General features: G+C 41.5%; 2 protein-coding genes across 2 annotated transcripts; one reads left to right on the forward strand and one right to left on the reverse strand.

Moving 5' to 3' along the window:
• Nucleotides 1-732: 732 nt before the first annotated feature.
• On the reverse strand, nucleotides 733-3,511 carry LOC108941077 (keratin, type I cytoskeletal 13-like). Its single transcript, XM_018763534.2, has 7 exons — nucleotides 2,992-3,511; nucleotides 2,339-2,421; nucleotides 2,037-2,193; nucleotides 1,780-1,941; nucleotides 1,548-1,673; nucleotides 1,200-1,423; nucleotides 733-929 (listed from the first exon to the last, which is right to left on the reverse strand). The coding sequence occupies exons 1-7, from the start codon at nucleotides 3,424-3,426 to the stop codon at nucleotides 824-826; spliced, it is 1,293 nt and encodes a 430-aa protein (XP_018619050.1). The 5' UTR covers nucleotides 3,427-3,511; the 3' UTR covers nucleotides 733-823.
• Nucleotides 3,512-12,616: 9,105 nt separating this feature from the next.
• On the forward strand, nucleotides 12,617-15,374 carry LOC108941079 (complement C1q-like protein 2). The gene is made up of 4 exons (XM_018763536.2): nucleotides 12,617-12,816; nucleotides 12,910-13,014; nucleotides 13,298-13,426; nucleotides 14,960-15,374. The coding sequence occupies exons 1-4, from the start codon at nucleotides 12,663-12,665 to the stop codon at nucleotides 15,238-15,240; spliced, it is 669 nt and encodes a 222-aa protein (XP_018619052.1). The 5' UTR covers nucleotides 12,617-12,662; the 3' UTR covers nucleotides 15,241-15,374.
• Nucleotides 15,375-15,935: the final 561 nt, after the last annotated feature.

Here is a 15,935-nt window from a genome sequence, read left to right on the forward strand (position 1 = left end):
TCTGACGGTTGACACGCACAGGAGAAACCACGCCTCGGTTGTGTGGTGGGCTGGGGTGCTCGCTTCATATCGTCTCAAATTGTGGCAACTATTTTGAACTGAACTGTCTCTTCTTACATGCATATGGATTTTCATGTACCAATTTGCTCGTATCTCATCAAACGAGACTTTGTTTTATGAAGGAAATGTGCAATTGTTTATGTATTTTTAAAAGAGAATGTATCTATCTATTGTTATGACTTAATGGTTGCTCACACCACATTTTAAGGCCAGTTAATGTAAGAATACAACATTACAGCAAACTGTGCAAACAGTTCTCACAACTCTAATTGCAGAATTTAGAACAGTTATTCGGAATGTCCGACACTTTCTAGTCATGAAAGCGAGATTTGGTCAGTTTAAGACACATACCCTTCATCAACTATCCATAAATATGTTCCATTTTTACTTATTGGGGGGGTGTGGTGCTGGTGCAGTGGTGCAGTGGGTTTGACCAGGTACTGCTTGCCGGTGGGTCTGGGGTTTGAGTCCCGTTTGGGATGCCTTGTGATAGACTACCATCCTGTCCTGGGTGTTTCCCCTCCCCGTCAGCCTCATGCCCTGTGTTGCTGGGTTAGGCTCCAGCTCCTTGTGACCCCGCATGGGATAGGTGGTGTCAGACTGTGTGTGTGTGTGTGTGTGTGTGTGTGTGTGTGTGTGTGTGTGTGTAGACAGATAGCACACACTGAAGAGTTAAATATCTCCCAAGATTTATTGTATTAATTTGCTGATTTTGATCAACTCAGGTAAAGATGGAGATGTTCCTTGACTGGCGATGAGCACCTTATTCGCTTGTGCTCACTGTACTGCTAGTAGAGCTGACCACTTTTCCATCCACCACCTCTTCCACTATTGTTACCACCTTGCGTGTGGTGTGTTTGGTTGATTGCCTGCAAATCACAGCACAGATAAGAGATAGTTGTTAAAAGGTATATACTGGACAGTGTGGTATTTATAAAAAGCAGTTCAGTGAGTACATTTAAATGCTTCTTGTGCAAAATATGAGCTCGTAACAGAAGTATCTCCTATCCTGCACTATATTTCTCTGTACTGCGGTGGAAATCTATCCAGTGTAAATGTACTGTAAGTAAACTGTGAGTTGCCTAGAGAAATAATGGAAATAATGTGATATCAGAAGGGTTTTTCCCTAAGGAGCTTACATAACTGCAGCCTCCCCATCCAGCAGCCTCCTGTACTCAGCAATTTCCATCTCTAGCCGTGTCTTAACGTCCAGCAGCATGTTATACTCCTTGCTTTGACGTTCCAGGTCGGCACGAAGCTGAGCCAGTTGCTCCTCCAGAGTGCTTACTTGCACCTGGTAGCCAGCTAGCTGCATGGAGTAGTTGGCCTCCAAATCATCCAGCTGGCTTTCTAGGGATGCTTTCTGGAGGACAGAAGAGAGCGAGAAGAAACTATGAAGGAGCTGGAAGGTTCCCGGTCTACAGTGGCCAAAGAACATGGGAGGGAAATGCTTATGGTTGTTTGTGGATTACTGCACACTGCTTTACCAGGCTCAGCTGTGACTGCAGCTCAATTTCAAGGCTTTCTACGATGCGCTTTGATTCGGTGATATCTGATCTGTGCATCTGCAGACTCTCTGTATGGGTTGCCACCTCCTTCTTCAGCACTTCTGTCTGTATACATGAAGATGATACAGAAGCATTTAGAAATTTGCACAAAATATAATCATCATACTAAATACCTTAAATGTAATATTTTGAACAAAAAAATTGCGTGTACCTTAGATTGGAACCAGGCCTCAAGCTCTTTTTGGTTTTTGGCTACAATGGACTCGTATTGCTCACGAATCTCTGTCATAACTTTGCTGAGGTCTTCTTGTGGTGCAGCATCCACCTCCACATGAACTTGACCACTCATCTGGCTCTTTTCGGCAAGCAGATTCTGGTAAAATGTACAGCACCAACATGTCATGGCTCAATCAACAGCAATTTCAGATACTTGCAATAAGTAAATATTCCTCCTCTAAGCAGACCTACCTCTTCATGGCTCTTCTTGAGGAAAACAAGTTCCTCCTTCAGACCTTCAACCTGCATCTCCAGGTCTGATCTGGCCAAAGTCAAGTCATCTAATGCTTTCTTAAGACCGGTGACATCTGCCTCCACTGACAGCCTCATGGTCAGCTCACTCTCATACCTGAATGACAGCAGGTAGTAAAGTTGTTTAATCTTTACTATGCAGCATCAATGAAAAATGTTTTGAAAATTGTCATGTCATAATTTTATAAAGTACAGGTATACAAAGTTCAGAACTTGTGTATTCCTGATGTGTTCAAACTCACTTGTTTCTGAAGTCATCTGCAGCCAGCTTTGCATTGTCCAAGGAGATAATGATGCTTCCATTTCTTTGAGTAGCACTTTGGATCTGTAATAAAGCAGAGAGGCAGGTGTTTTACTAGGTATAATGTAAGGATTATTCTGATGTTAAAGCTTCACCATTCTGAATGTTCTTCCAGCATCTCAATCACACACACACACCATCTGAAACCGCTTGTCCCGTGCAGGGTTGCAGGAAGCTGGAGCCTAACCCAGCAGCACAGGGCATAAGGCCGGAGGGGAGGGGACACACCCAGGAAGGGATGCCAGCCCATCACAAGGCACCCCAAGCAGGACTCTAACCCCAGACCCACCCGAGAACAGGACCCAGTCAAACCCACTGCGCCACTGCATCTCACTCAGAGAATTGCTACTACCAATTACCTTTAAAAAGCTTTCTAAAACAGTTTATCCAGCCTTAAATGCTCTGGAAGCCCGGCATTGGGTTAGTTTGTGGTTAAATTCCATTAAAAGTATATAATCCATCTAAAGTAAACATCTTAACTGTATCATATTCAGGTTGCATTGCCACAGCACAGCTGCGTTTAGTGTGGCTAAGAGTCTGTTTTTAGGAATCTATGAAGTAACTGTCTCTTTAGATTAAGGTCTTTTTTTTTACCTTATTCTGTAGGTCATGAAGAGTGACCTCATAGGCAGTGGTGTCATGAGCAGCAGGGGATGTCTTGCTCTCCAGGAACTTGTGGATCTTCAGCTCCAGCTCAGAATTGGCCTTCTCCAGGGAGCGCACCTTCTCCAGGTACGAGGCCAAACGGTCATTCAGGTTTTGCATGGTGGTCTTCTCATGGCCACCCAGGTACAAATCAAGGCCTTGTCCCAGATTAAAGGATCCGCTACCAAAGCCATAGCCTCCGATGGAGCTCGCAGAGCTGGAGATGCGCACCCCTTGACCACCTGCACCACCATACACACTAGGGGGTCTTTTGGTGCTAATTCTGGTGCTTCCTCCAGACATGGAGGCGCTTGAGAGGCCCGAGTAGGCAATCTTCTGGGAGCCACCGGAAGATACGAAGCTGCTGCTGGAGAATGAGGCCATGATTAAGGCAATTGCTGAGACAGTGTCTTGCTCTTCTCTGTCTGGAGAGGAGTGAGTGTGGAGTGGACAGCCAGCACAGCGCCTTTTAACGTGTCAGCCATAAAGAGCAGACAGGGATGAATGTTGTGGGGGTGGAGGGAGTGGGTTGGGTCAATGGGGGGCGTGGGTGGAGTGTCTATGGCCAAATGAAAACATGGATTCTCCACGGTACAGTTAGCGAGAAATAAGATCTTATTCTGTGTGGAATGTAGAAGCACAGGCACAACCGCACAACAGTCAAAGGAAAGTGTTGGGTAAGACAAAGGTGATCAGAAAAGATATTCTTGAGAAATTCACTCCTCCTGCAAAAATTCATTGCCAGACTAATGACAGATCAAGGCTATTACGCAATATGGATGTGAAGCCGAGACTGAAGTACTTCTCTACTTAAAAATTCGGAACGATTTTTATTCTAAGCCTCAGTGAAAAATCTACCTAATGAAAAAATGTAAATTTCATGTGTTCGAACATTTAAACATCTTTCTCAGTATCTTTCAAACAAGAAATCTGGTGAACTGAGGCTGAGCACCACGCTGGCATTGCAGTTAAATTTGCAGGTCATTTCTCAAACCCTCCTCCAGCATCCATCCAAAATACATTTGTTCTGGTCGTGTTTCTGGGTATTTTCGTTAATCTGTTTGCTTATGGAATCTATCAGATGAAGTTCCGTGCAATGTCCACACTCTCTTTGAATTCCAGAGTTCTAAGGGTATTTACCTCTCATAACTCAAACTCATAGCAAACATTCCCCTGTGAATTCCTCTGAGAAACTCAAGCTCAGAACAATGAGTGAGACATGTGAGGAATGTCAGTGTCCTTGTCTGGTGACTTTTGGTCCAACAATAATCTGATAGATAATCTGTGGACCCACCAAAATGGTTACACCTTAATGATTAAAACTGTGTTTTACTTTCCCTTTAAAAAACAGTTCTTAGTAAAACATACTTTCACAAAATGCATATAAGTAATGTGAAGCATCAGTTAAGAGTGAGGGGTATTACATATTTAGCTGACACTTTTCTCCAAAGCAACTTGCAGTGTGAAGCTACTCACAATTATTAAACCATCCAGACACTTTGTTAGTGGAGCAATTTCATAGTAAATACCTTGCTTAATAGTACTGCAGCTAGGAATTGAACCTATGCCCTTCAGGTTCACAATCAGCAGCTCTAACCATTATACTACTAGCTTTTCTGTAAATGCTTAATGGTACAATTCCTCTTCATGTTTAACAAATTTGTATTGCTTCAGTTGACACTCCTCTTCAAAGCAACTTACGATGTTAAAGTCATTGTAAGTGTTATTTACCCATTTACACAGCTGGGTAATTCAGTGGAGCATTTAGAATAAGTGCCTTACTCAAGGGTACAACAGCTAGACGTGGAGATCCAACCTGCATTCTTCAGATGCGAAAGACAGCAGTTCTAACCAGTATGCTACTAGCAGCCCTCTTTAAGAATTATACCTCGACAAACATGTTTAAACAAAAAATATAAACACTGAGCACAAGCATATTTGTTCTATTTTTTGTAATTGCTTTATTGACTTTCAGATACCTGGAATAAATGAGTAGCTTGAGTTTAGGCCAGACACTCCCACAAAGCAGATTTACAATAAAATCAAGAAACCATGAAAACTGAAGTGGACTTTTTCTCATTCATGTGCTGAGCAGGGACACTGTGCACAATACAGCACAGAGGTCCAATTGTCCATTGTCCATTGTCCTACTGTCCTACTAGTTCTTTTGGTAACATGAAACTATTGTGGGACACAAACTCTTCTTTTATGATGTGGTTTTAGGGTCCCTGTGCTCCTCCGAGTACCCAGTTTGATTTACTGCAGCAGCCATGCTACTGGGGGGGGGGGCACAGTGATGGCGAAAAATAGTGGAACCATATTCTACAGTTTTGCACGTGCAGCTCTGAGAAGATGACGTTCTCATACAGGTAAAGCACAGTATATGACAGTAAAAGTTCAGTGAACTAAGCATAGTGCTTTCGGGTTGGGCAGAAGAAGGCAGAGCAAAAGATAACCAAAGATGATTTTTTGATTCTCCTCCTTTCACACACAAGCCCTTAAATCAGCTCCAGACAAGTGATCATCTCAAGAGATAAAGCTAGTTCACCTTCCACATCTTTTCTTATGCAAGTTGTGAAATATTATTTATTTAAAGAAAAGAAAATTGTCTGGATCACTTGTCCCATATGGGGCCAAGGTGAGTCAGAACCTAACCTGGCAACACAGGGCGTAAGGGGACACACCCAGGACGGGACGCCAGTCCGCCACAAGGCACCCCAAGCAGGACTTGAACCTCAGACCCACCGGAGAGGTTCAACCCGCTGTGCCACCGCACCCCCCAGAAAGGAAAATAAATTCAATTAATGTACAAATAAATTAATAAGGGTGTGGTGGTAAGTAAGTAATCGCTAGTCAAGACTCAGCATGTTTTTTTTTTGATGTATGGATTTTCATCTGAACGAATGGCTGGTTTAAATAACTGCAGATATGCACTAATTACTCTGCATGAATCAAACAAATTTCACACTGCATTAAGGTATATTCTGAGGTGGGGTGATCAATAAGAAACTTATAGTGTACAGCTTTTTATTTGGTGCTAACACCGATTGAAAGCAGTTTAAAAACAAACACTTATTAAAGTACTTAGATGTATTCATTTAGAGGACAATTTTCTCTGAAGTGATGCACATCTCATCGAAAATACAATGTATTCATTACATTAGGAGAAAGAGACACTTAGATGCAGATGCATGATGCTTAAGTGCAGTTACTTTATTTCTTTCCACCAAGTGAACCAATGTTCATCACACAAGTAGCTGTGTAAAACTTTATCCGAATATCGACGATTCCTAATCACTTTCCTTGTATTTTTTTTTTCAGATATATATATAAACAAGCACCTTGTTTAAATGAGCACCATATATATATATTATATATAATATATATAATACAGTATATATATATATATATATATATATACAAATTTAATAATGACTAATTACTTTCAAAAATGAGCAATATGAAAAATAAGAAATAATGAGCTGTCTGGCATTTGCAGGGGAAAAATAGGCACCATCAGGGTTAATTGGTACCATAGTGGTTAGTTGTTTTCTGTTGCCTTTGAGTTTTCATTAACAACCCAGTTGAATAAATGGATAAATATGAAATAGTTAAACACTGTGAGTTTCTCTAGATTAGAGTGTCAGATAAATGAAGAAATGTAATGTGGATATCAGTGCACAATGACAACCTGTAAATCATTTTTTTTCATCAAGACAGCCAACGTGCACTCCTTAGAGATCAAAAAATAATTATTCTGAAGAGCAACGAAATGTTTTAAGTGAATGTTTTGTTCTGACCTAATCAGTCTGCTGACAGGCCCACCAGATTTGCCCGGGAGCCTGCAGTCTGACTCGTTCTTCCATGGGATGATGGTGTGTGACTTGTGGACTAAGGAGCACTGACTCATGTCACCCTTCTCCTCTCCCTCCCCACCACCTTAAACAAAAGAAAATAATCAAACTCAAGGGGAATTAAGAAATTTCAAATCTAAAAATATGTTTTTTGTTGGAAGACAAAAGAGGAAATGGTCCTTACTAAGGCAACTGTCACCACTGCATACCTGCAAATCCGTAGTTGTTTTTTGCTGGAAAAATCGCAAAATTATCAATACGTGAAAAGTGGTAGCTTGAATCTTTGAACAGCAAGTGGCTTTGAATTGATACACAAATTTCACCATTATAAACAGAATTTGATGAATTTCTATAATGACTGCTAGAAGCAAGCAGGGCAGGGTGGCCAGTGGGACTTGGGTTCAAGTATCTGGTAGAGCAGTGGTTAAAACTTCAGATCCAAAAGTTACAGGTTGGATCCCTCCTCAGGCTGTAGTACCCTTGAGCAAGAAATTTACTCTAAATTGCTCCAGTAAAAAAGTTACCTGAGTGTATGAATGGGTAGTAATTGTAAGCTCATAACTGCAGCTTTTGTAAGTTGCATTGGAGAAAAGTGTCAGATGAATGTAATTATCTTTGAATCCTGATATTTAAAATGAGATTTATTTTCTCTCACAGGATTTATAAAAAGGCTTATATGTCAAAGCCTTGATCAAAAGTGTCACTTATATCTTTAAAGACCTTTTTAAAACAGCTTAGTGTGAGATTTGTAGTACTGTGATGTGGAGCACAGTGAATCCACTGTTTCTATGTATGGATTTCAAAACTGACAATTGACTGTGTAGTTTAGAAGTTAAGCTTATTCGCAGGCTGGATGTCAAGAATGGCTACATGGTCTTCATTAAAATAAAATATTAGTACGTACAATAACGGCCGGGTATTAATGATGCAGAGCGTGAGAAAAGCGTGGCGTGCGAGTGTGTGAGAAGGATCAACATGCATGCGAATCACACTCAATTAGCTGGCAGCCTTAGTTCAGTTGGAAGAGAATAAAAATACAAGTTAGAGTGTTGAATATTTTAAAGGTGTGTGGTTTTGCCACTCCTACTGGCGTCGAGCCTAAGCTGAAGAAACAAAACAAGTGATCTGAATGTTCAAAGTAACTTTCAGGTGTTTTACCTCTAGGCACCGTGATGAAAAGTTAAAAACACACCCATGATGAAGGCTTGAGATACAGAACCACACAGTAATATCAGAGACCCCTATAATTTACCCGGAATAAAAAGCGAATAAGAATGGAACAAGCAAAGTTTGCTATCAAACAAAAGCATGTAACAAAGGACCAGATCATCTAAAAGTGACTGAAGAACTAAATAAATTTATGGTATATATGTTTTTTTTGTAGAAAACATTAAAAGGTAAATTCCAGCACACCACACCGATACATCATGACAGTGTGGTGATATACATTTTTATAAAGCATAGGTGACATCAGATATGTTTAAAAAAATTGATTACTGTTTTGTTTTCATGGCTTGATGCTTTATTTAGCAAGTTAATACTTTTTTCTATGTAAAAAGGGAGCCTGAAATGTCAGCAATGATGACAGATTTTTTTTTTTTTCTTTCTTTCTTTCTTTCCTTTTTTTTTTTTTTCTGCGGAAACATGCCAACGACAGGTTGTTGAGCCACTGAAAAAAAAAAAAAGGTGGAATGAGGTTCTGCCCAAGGGCACAAGTTCGCATTACAGGAGTGTTTGCCCAGACAGAAGGGTGGGGGGGTGGGTGGGGCGCAAAGCTTAAACTATTTCGTTTCTAAAGAACAGAAAACAGTTACATTATGACCGTGTCATTGTATCTGTCAGACAAGAAAACGACACTTCCTTGTTTTACTTGTAAACTTCTTTCATAAAATCTAATAATATAATGAAGATTTAAAATTATCTATATTTTTGCAGCACTTCAGCACACACATATTGTATACATCTACAGCAAAAGCAATCATTGAACATATGGATCATTCATGGAGATGTATGTTACAACCCTGAGGTTGTCTAGGGGTGTAACCTGAACATTTACCCAGTTATGAGCCATGAATTGACAAGACAGCAAATAGCATGCACAAACAGGAGTGTGTGTTTAATGTTCTGGTGAAAGGGCAGTTAATCAAAGTGCACAAAAATAAAGAGCCAAGAAGCAAACCTCACATAAGCGGACAAAAAGCCAAGGGTAATCATAAAAACAAAGAAAAAGCCTAAGTAACCCTAACTCTTGTAAACAAGGTATTTTGTAACTCCAACTCGGAAACAAAAAAGTGGTCAGAACCCAAAACTAAGTTTTCTGCCACTTTCCTACACTACACACTATGCGACTTCTACACTAAAGATAATGAACAAACCACCAAACAAGTGTAGAAGCAGTTTAACGGTGATACAAAGAAGCAAAAACAACAAAGTTCCAACAAGAAGGTAAACAAAAAGACCAAGAGCACCATCAAAATCACACTACACTACACTACACTACACTACACTACACTACACTACACTACACTACACTAGTTCCATTTCCTGTTCAATGAGCAAAGCTATTCAATTGGTTGCAGGAAGTGTCTTTTCAACATCTGGAAAGTCCCGCCTTCCTCGGCCCAGCCAATCAAATTCATCTCTCCTTGACTGATGTTGCTGGACGCCTGTGACTCCGATCCAAGTCAGTGGGGGGAAACAAAATAGACACCCACTGTAACACCTCCCTCTTTAAAAACAAAAGTGTTTGTTACAGTCTCTCAAAAAAATACAGTTTTACATCCTTGAAAGAGAATTGGCATTCATGGGCACACATTCTCTGAGGCTTTTATGAGACACATTTACATTTATTTAGCAGACACTTTTCTCCAAAGCAACTTCCAATGAACTCTCTGTAGCGTTATGAGCCCACACACCTTATTCACCGCGGTGACTTACACTGCTAGATACATTACTTACTGCCACACCACCCAGGTGCTGTGAGAGAGTGGCCACAAGCCATAGACACAAATTTTACTGTGGGTACCAACCAGGTATGTTTAGAATGAGGGATCAGGAGATATTTATTCTCTGAAGATCAAGTATTAGTGCTGTTATCATATCACAAACTGTGAAAAATGCTCATTTTTGGTGGCATAACTGTCCGAGAGCTGAATGAAGTAAAAGGATTACTGTCCACGTAGCTGTACGAAATTCACACTGTCTTCTTTTTTGGGCACACAAGCTGTGCTGACTTCACGTCTTCGCATAAAAACAGCTCTTTTCACGTCACGATCAAACGAAACATTTGACCGTTGATTTTATCCTTTGGTTTTTTTCTAACTTTTTGCTTTATTTCATGTTCTGTTTTCGTTTCGGAGCTCGGACTGTTTTCCACTGGAAACAGAGGATGACACAAAGCTTCAGCAGTGGCAGTGATTCAACAACCTGTCATAATTATGAAATTCTTGTTTTACAGTTCCGTGTTTAGTGCTTCAGGCAGTCGTCGTGCCTTATAATTACGAACAGAAGAGGAGGAGGAGTCCCAGCAGACGCAGCCCTTGAACACCTCCTGCTCCAGGCTCTTTCCCACGCATTGTTTCCATTGCTTCATGGGTGTGATAAATCATTTTCACGTAGATAAAACGATAATTTGCAGAAATTCCTGTTTGGAGCCCTTGTGTCAACATGGCGAGTGCCTCTAAGGTCGTTTTGGGTGAAATCCAGTGGAGCAGCAACATGTATTGTCATCTTTTATGCTTCTGTTAGCATCTGTGGGCCCTTTTCCGGGATGGTTGCGTAGGACCCCACCGCCCTCCGCTCTTCTATTAAAGGTCATCGCATTCTCAGAAGGTCAGGTGGGCAGGAAAGAATGTGGGCAGATACACACATTTTTACACACGCACGCACACACGAGTGCACACAGATACATGTCATGTCTTGGCTATATTTTTAAATCAATTTAATGGTATCTTGATTAAAAAAAAAAAAAAAAGTTATCGATTCTTTCAAAAAACATGAGGAATTTCTGGATAATTCCAAACTTCTGAACACCAGTGTATACAGTGGTGCTTGAAAGTTTGTGAACCCTTTAGAATTTTCTCTGACTCTGCATAAATATAACCTAAAACATGAACAGGTTTTCACGCAACTCCTACAACTTGATAAAGTGAACCCAATTAATCAAACGAGACAAAAAAAACCATTCCGCTTGCCCATTTATTTATTGAGGAAAACGTTCCGGTGCTGCCGTACTGCCCTCCAAACGACACAGTGTTGATTAAACCCACAGAAACAGAAACTTTTAAAAGAGAACCTGAACAATATATAAATAAAACACTCGGAACAAGGTAAAATGCTCAACCATCCAGGGACCGCTGCCCGGAGGTGGGTGACCTCAGTCTGGGGGGGTGTCCCAGTGGACGATCACTCATCAACACGCACAAATTCACTGTGGATCACAGCAAATGGCACAAACTGTGAAGTGGTGCAATTTACACCATCAAACACCAGGACTGAAAGATGGTGAGCAAGACCACACCTAATGCTGTTACCCCAATGAGCACAGGGAGCAGCTCACTGTACCCAGGTTAGGTATGAAATAGGGGCGGTTAGGTTACAGTCACCATAAAGTCAAAGACAGAAACACAGCTGGTGGTGCAACAATAATTTGTAAGAGATGGACATTGATCAGGAGGATAGAACTGTTTACTTAAACCGCATCATGTCCTCCATTTAAGGTCTTTGTGCTAGTGGTTAATGATCAGAATTCACCTGAAATGTTTTTTTCTGCCTTTTTTTGGAAGACTTTAGGAAATGAGCCAATTTTTTTTTTTTTTTTTACTTATGGTTCGTGCCAAATCTACAGTTGGCATCAGCAGCCCGAGATGTTTATGCTTCACGTTGTGTTACCAAAAATTTCTTTTCCAGGCATTTTTCCAGGTAACTACAAACTGCAGCACATAATTATATCACTCAGACAACCATTCACATTAATTTACACTGGGAAGATGACAGAAGCTAAAGACCTCCCCTGGTGTGTGCATTCATTTTACCTTTATATTTCAATATTTAGACTAGTTTTTCAGAGCTCATATGAAAACAACATTTTGCAGTTTCTCTCAAGATTCTAATTCTATCTAATATAATAACTTAACTATTCTATATAACCTTGCGACGGACTGGCATCCCGTCCTGGGTGTGTCCCCTTCCCCCTCCGGCCTTACGCCCTGAGTTGCCGGGTAGGCTCCGGTTCCCCGCGACCCCGTATGGGACAAGCGGTTCCGAAAATGTGTGTGTGTGTGTGTATTCTATATAATATAAGTTTAATTCTAATTCTGGAAATCACACCTTCCTATTAGCCTAATTCTAATTAAATAGCAAGATAAATTGCTCATGAGTGACCCATTGTAAGCAGTGTATCTAGTAGTGTAAGCCACCGTGATGAATAAGGTGTGTGGGCTGATAACACTACATAGAGTTCACGGGAAGTCACTTTGGAGAAAAGCGTTTGCTAGATTAAAAAAAAAAAAAACAGAAATGTGTATGTAATTCTAGTTCTCCTTTTTCTTCCAGACTGTAGATGGTCAAATATTACAGTCAAACATGAGTCTGACTTTTGACATCTGAACCCTTGGCTGATATTGACTGTCAAAGTTTCAAAATCAACAGTGAAAACATCACATGGCAGCTGGTTAAAATTTAATTGTATCCTCCTGAGCAGGTCTATAAGGGCTCTGAGCAGAGACCTGGCTTCTTCTCTCAGTGGCTCCAGAAGGAACTGGAAAGATGGTTGTGCTCCACTTGCTCGTTGTCTGTCTCTGTGCGGGACCGGTGCTGGTCCGAAGTGACGATGTGGACCTTGGCATCATGCTGAGTCTAATGGAGTCAAGGCTGAACGCCACCGAGGTCCATGTGAAGGAACTGTCCCAAAAGGGTGAAGGTAACAGGCGGTAGACTGGGGTACCAGGTCATTTGGCATCATGATACCAGGAATGGAAATAAGCAGCTATTTGTTTCACTGGTTTATTTTCAGCACAAGCGCTGCAGATCAGAGACCTAGAAGCCAAGCTGAATGAGACCACTAAAGAACTGAATGCACAGATGTTCACCGTGTTTTCCCTGAAAAAACAAATTAAAGGTAAAATATGTCTCACAATAAGACAGCAAAGATGCAAGAATTAATGTCCGAAATATTTGAATTTTTGCTCGGATACGCGGATTTCACGAAAATTCTGACTCTTAAACATAATCATGAAACCAGCCCCAGCTGCTACTCCAGATCGGTGGTCACATCCAGAGATGAAGAAAAATATTATACTTGTTCTGCGCTACATTTTTCTGCTCAAGAAAAGGAATTAATTGACCAGTACGTTTTTGTGATCACTTCTAATGTTTTCACTGACTCTTTTCCCTACCGACAGACCAACCAAAGGTGGCGTTCTCAGCCTCATTAGGAGGCAACGGAGCCAGAGGACCCTTTCTCCACAGCAAAGTCCTGGTGTACAGGGATGTCATTACCAACATTGGCAAAGCTTACAACCCTGAAACAGGTACTGTAAACGCGAGATACGGAAAACGTTTAAAAATGTTTACAGGTCATTTCCAGCAGCCATCTACCTGGACATCTGAGAACAATTAGAAGAAGGACACTATCAGGCCTAATAGCCTCATTCTTGAAAACCACACACAGAGGTTAGATAAAGAGGGGGTGTGGTGGTGCAGCAGGTTTGGCTGCATCCTGCTGTCTGGCAGGTGTGGGGTTCAAGCCCTGTTTGGGCTGCCTTGTGATGGACTGGTGCCCCCTCCTGTGTGTGTGTCCCCTCCCCCTCCAGCCTTGCACCCTGTGTTGCTGGGTTAGGCTTCTGTTTGCCGCAACCCCACTTGGGGCATGCGGTTTCTGTGTGTGAGAGTTTAGATGGCAGTGTAAATGTGACCACTTTTCATAACATAGCTTAATGCTTGTTTTATTTCTCAGGCTGGGTTTTGCACATATAACATCAGTGTTACTTGTTAAGAAATTACTAAGCAGGTTGAAACGGGATTTGGGAGCGTAAGAGCAGAATATATCAGAGGCCATCGTATTCACTTTTTTCATTTATCAGATAATTTTCTCCAAAGTGACTTCCAATGAACTCTGTAGTGTTATCAGCCCACACAGCTTATTCACCGCGGTGACTTACCCTACTAGATACACTACTTACACTGGGTCACTCATCCATACATCAGTGAAGCACACTCTGTCACTCACACACTATGGGTGAATCTGAACAGCATGTCTTTGGACTGTGGGAGGAAACCAGAGCACCCAGAAGAAACCCATGCAGACCCATGGAGTTTACAACATGCAAACTCCACACTGACTGAGTTGGGATCAAACCCACATCCTCTCGCACCACCTAGGTGCCGTGAGACAGCAGCGCCACTTACTGTGCATGTAAACTACTGTATCTATTATATATGCAATTTTAGGGTAAGTACCTTGCTCAAGAATTTTACAGCAGTAGATGAGATTTGAACCTGTGACCTGCAAAGGCAAAGAAAACAGCTCCTTTTATTATGCTAGCAGCTGTTTCTTAAACATAGCATATACATGTGCTACATTTATATATGTTAAATTGAATATTACTTATTATATAATTCATTATATGTAGAAGGGGGGTGTGGTGGCACGATGGGTTGGGCGTGTGCCCACTGTGTGGTGGGTTTAGGAGGGTCACAGCAAACCAGGCGCTAACCCAGCAATGCAGGGTGCAGGGCTGGAGGGGGAGGGTACACACCCTGGATGGGACACTAGTCCATCACAAGGCATTCCAAGCAGGACTCGAACCACAGACCCATCAGAGAGCGGTATCCAGCCACACCCACTGCACCACCACACCCCCATCATTCAAAACACTAATGTATTAAAGATTCGTTTGTAATTAGTCAGCATTTGCACTAAAACAAATGTTTAATATTAACATCTTTCTTTCCCGTGTGGGTGTTTCTATTTCCATCCCACATACGAACCCTGCAGCTAATATCCATGTCCAAACTGTGGTGTAGAAAGCAGTGTGAGTCAGCTTGTTTTACCTCAAATACAGGAATCTTCACCGTGCCAGTCAAGGGCGTGTACTACATCCGATTCACGGCCAACGCCGAGACGGACCACTTGATGAGCTCAGTGCTGTACAAGAATGATGAGCTGATGCTGATCGTGCACGAGCAGCCGTCCGGTGCCGGAAGCGACACGGCTTCCAACGGCGCCACCTTCCTGCTGGAAGAGGGAGACAAACTCTACATGAGCCTGTGGGCCGATACGCACATCTGGGACAACGCCAACCGCCACAGCACCTTCAGCGGCTTCCTGCTCTTCCCCATGTGAAGAGTAAAAGCTGCAGTGGAGCCACCGCCAGGCAGACGGCAGCATTTCCATATCAAACAATTATCTAACTGATAACAAACATAGTCTATCAAGGTATTTCTGATAGTTGTGGAAATAAACCTCTTTGACTCTAAGTTTCTATTGTCATTGGTGAAATTTTTCTCATTAAGAGAAGCACAATGTAACAGTGTTGGCAATAGAATAACTGAAAACCTTTTACAGACATAAAGAGTTTCAATAAAAATTACCTCTCTGATACTTTTCACACTTTGGTTTCATTCTTTGATCCTCAACCACCCTCCCTCTATTTTCTTTCTTATTCCTCCTAGTTGTCCACATTTTTTATTTTGGTCATTTTTCCACATTGCAAAGAACCTCAAGGCTTCTGTTGGAGAATTTCTGTATGGATTATGTCTCACGGGTATCACTTTAACTCGTGCAGTTGACTTAATTTTTAATTACGCTGAGAGCTTTAAAAAGTAGTATGTTTGTAGCCACATTTTTGTTATGTTTTTCCAACATTAAATGGAATAGATCTAAATAGCATCCAGTGATCTGCAAAGGCAGGTGCTAAAGGTGTAGTTTGGAAATGGGAGGCGTTTTGTGAGGCTATGGAGAAAGACTGTCAGGGCTGGAAAACCATTCGGTGGGGACTTGAGTCCATGAGGACGTGACCCTTCCAGAATTTGTCATGC

The sequence above is a fragment of the Scleropages formosus genome, chromosome 11 (genome assembly GCF_900964775.1).
Source record: "Scleropages formosus chromosome 11, fSclFor1.1, whole genome shotgun sequence".
Classification (NCBI taxonomy): domain Eukaryota; kingdom Metazoa; phylum Chordata; class Actinopteri; order Osteoglossiformes; family Osteoglossidae; genus Scleropages; species Scleropages formosus.

Excerpts from the sequence above, each read along its gene's own strand:
- LOC108941077 (XM_018763534.2), bottom strand. The coding sequence starts at position 3,426 with ATGGCCTCATTCTCCAGCAGCAGCTTCGTATCTTCCGGTGGCTCCCAG. Across the intron at positions 2,422-2,991 it reads TTCATGACCTACAGAATAAG|ATCCAAAGTGCTACTCAAAG; the intron begins GTAAAAAAAAAG and ends GCTTTATTACAG. Across the intron at positions 2,194-2,338 it reads GCAGATGACTTCAGAAACAA|GTATGAGAGTGAGCTGACCA; the intron begins GTGAGTTTGAAC and ends GCTGTCATTCAG.
- LOC108941079 (XM_018763536.2), top strand. The coding sequence starts at position 12,663 with ATGGTTGTGCTCCACTTGCTCGTTGTCTGTCTCTGTGCGGGACCGGTG. Across the intron at positions 12,817-12,909 it reads ACTGTCCCAAAAGGGTGAAG|CACAAGCGCTGCAGATCAGA; the intron begins GTAACAGGCGGT and ends GTTTATTTTCAG. Across the intron at positions 13,015-13,297 it reads CCTGAAAAAACAAATTAAAG|ACCAACCAAAGGTGGCGTTC; the intron begins GTAAAATATGTC and ends CCCTACCGACAG.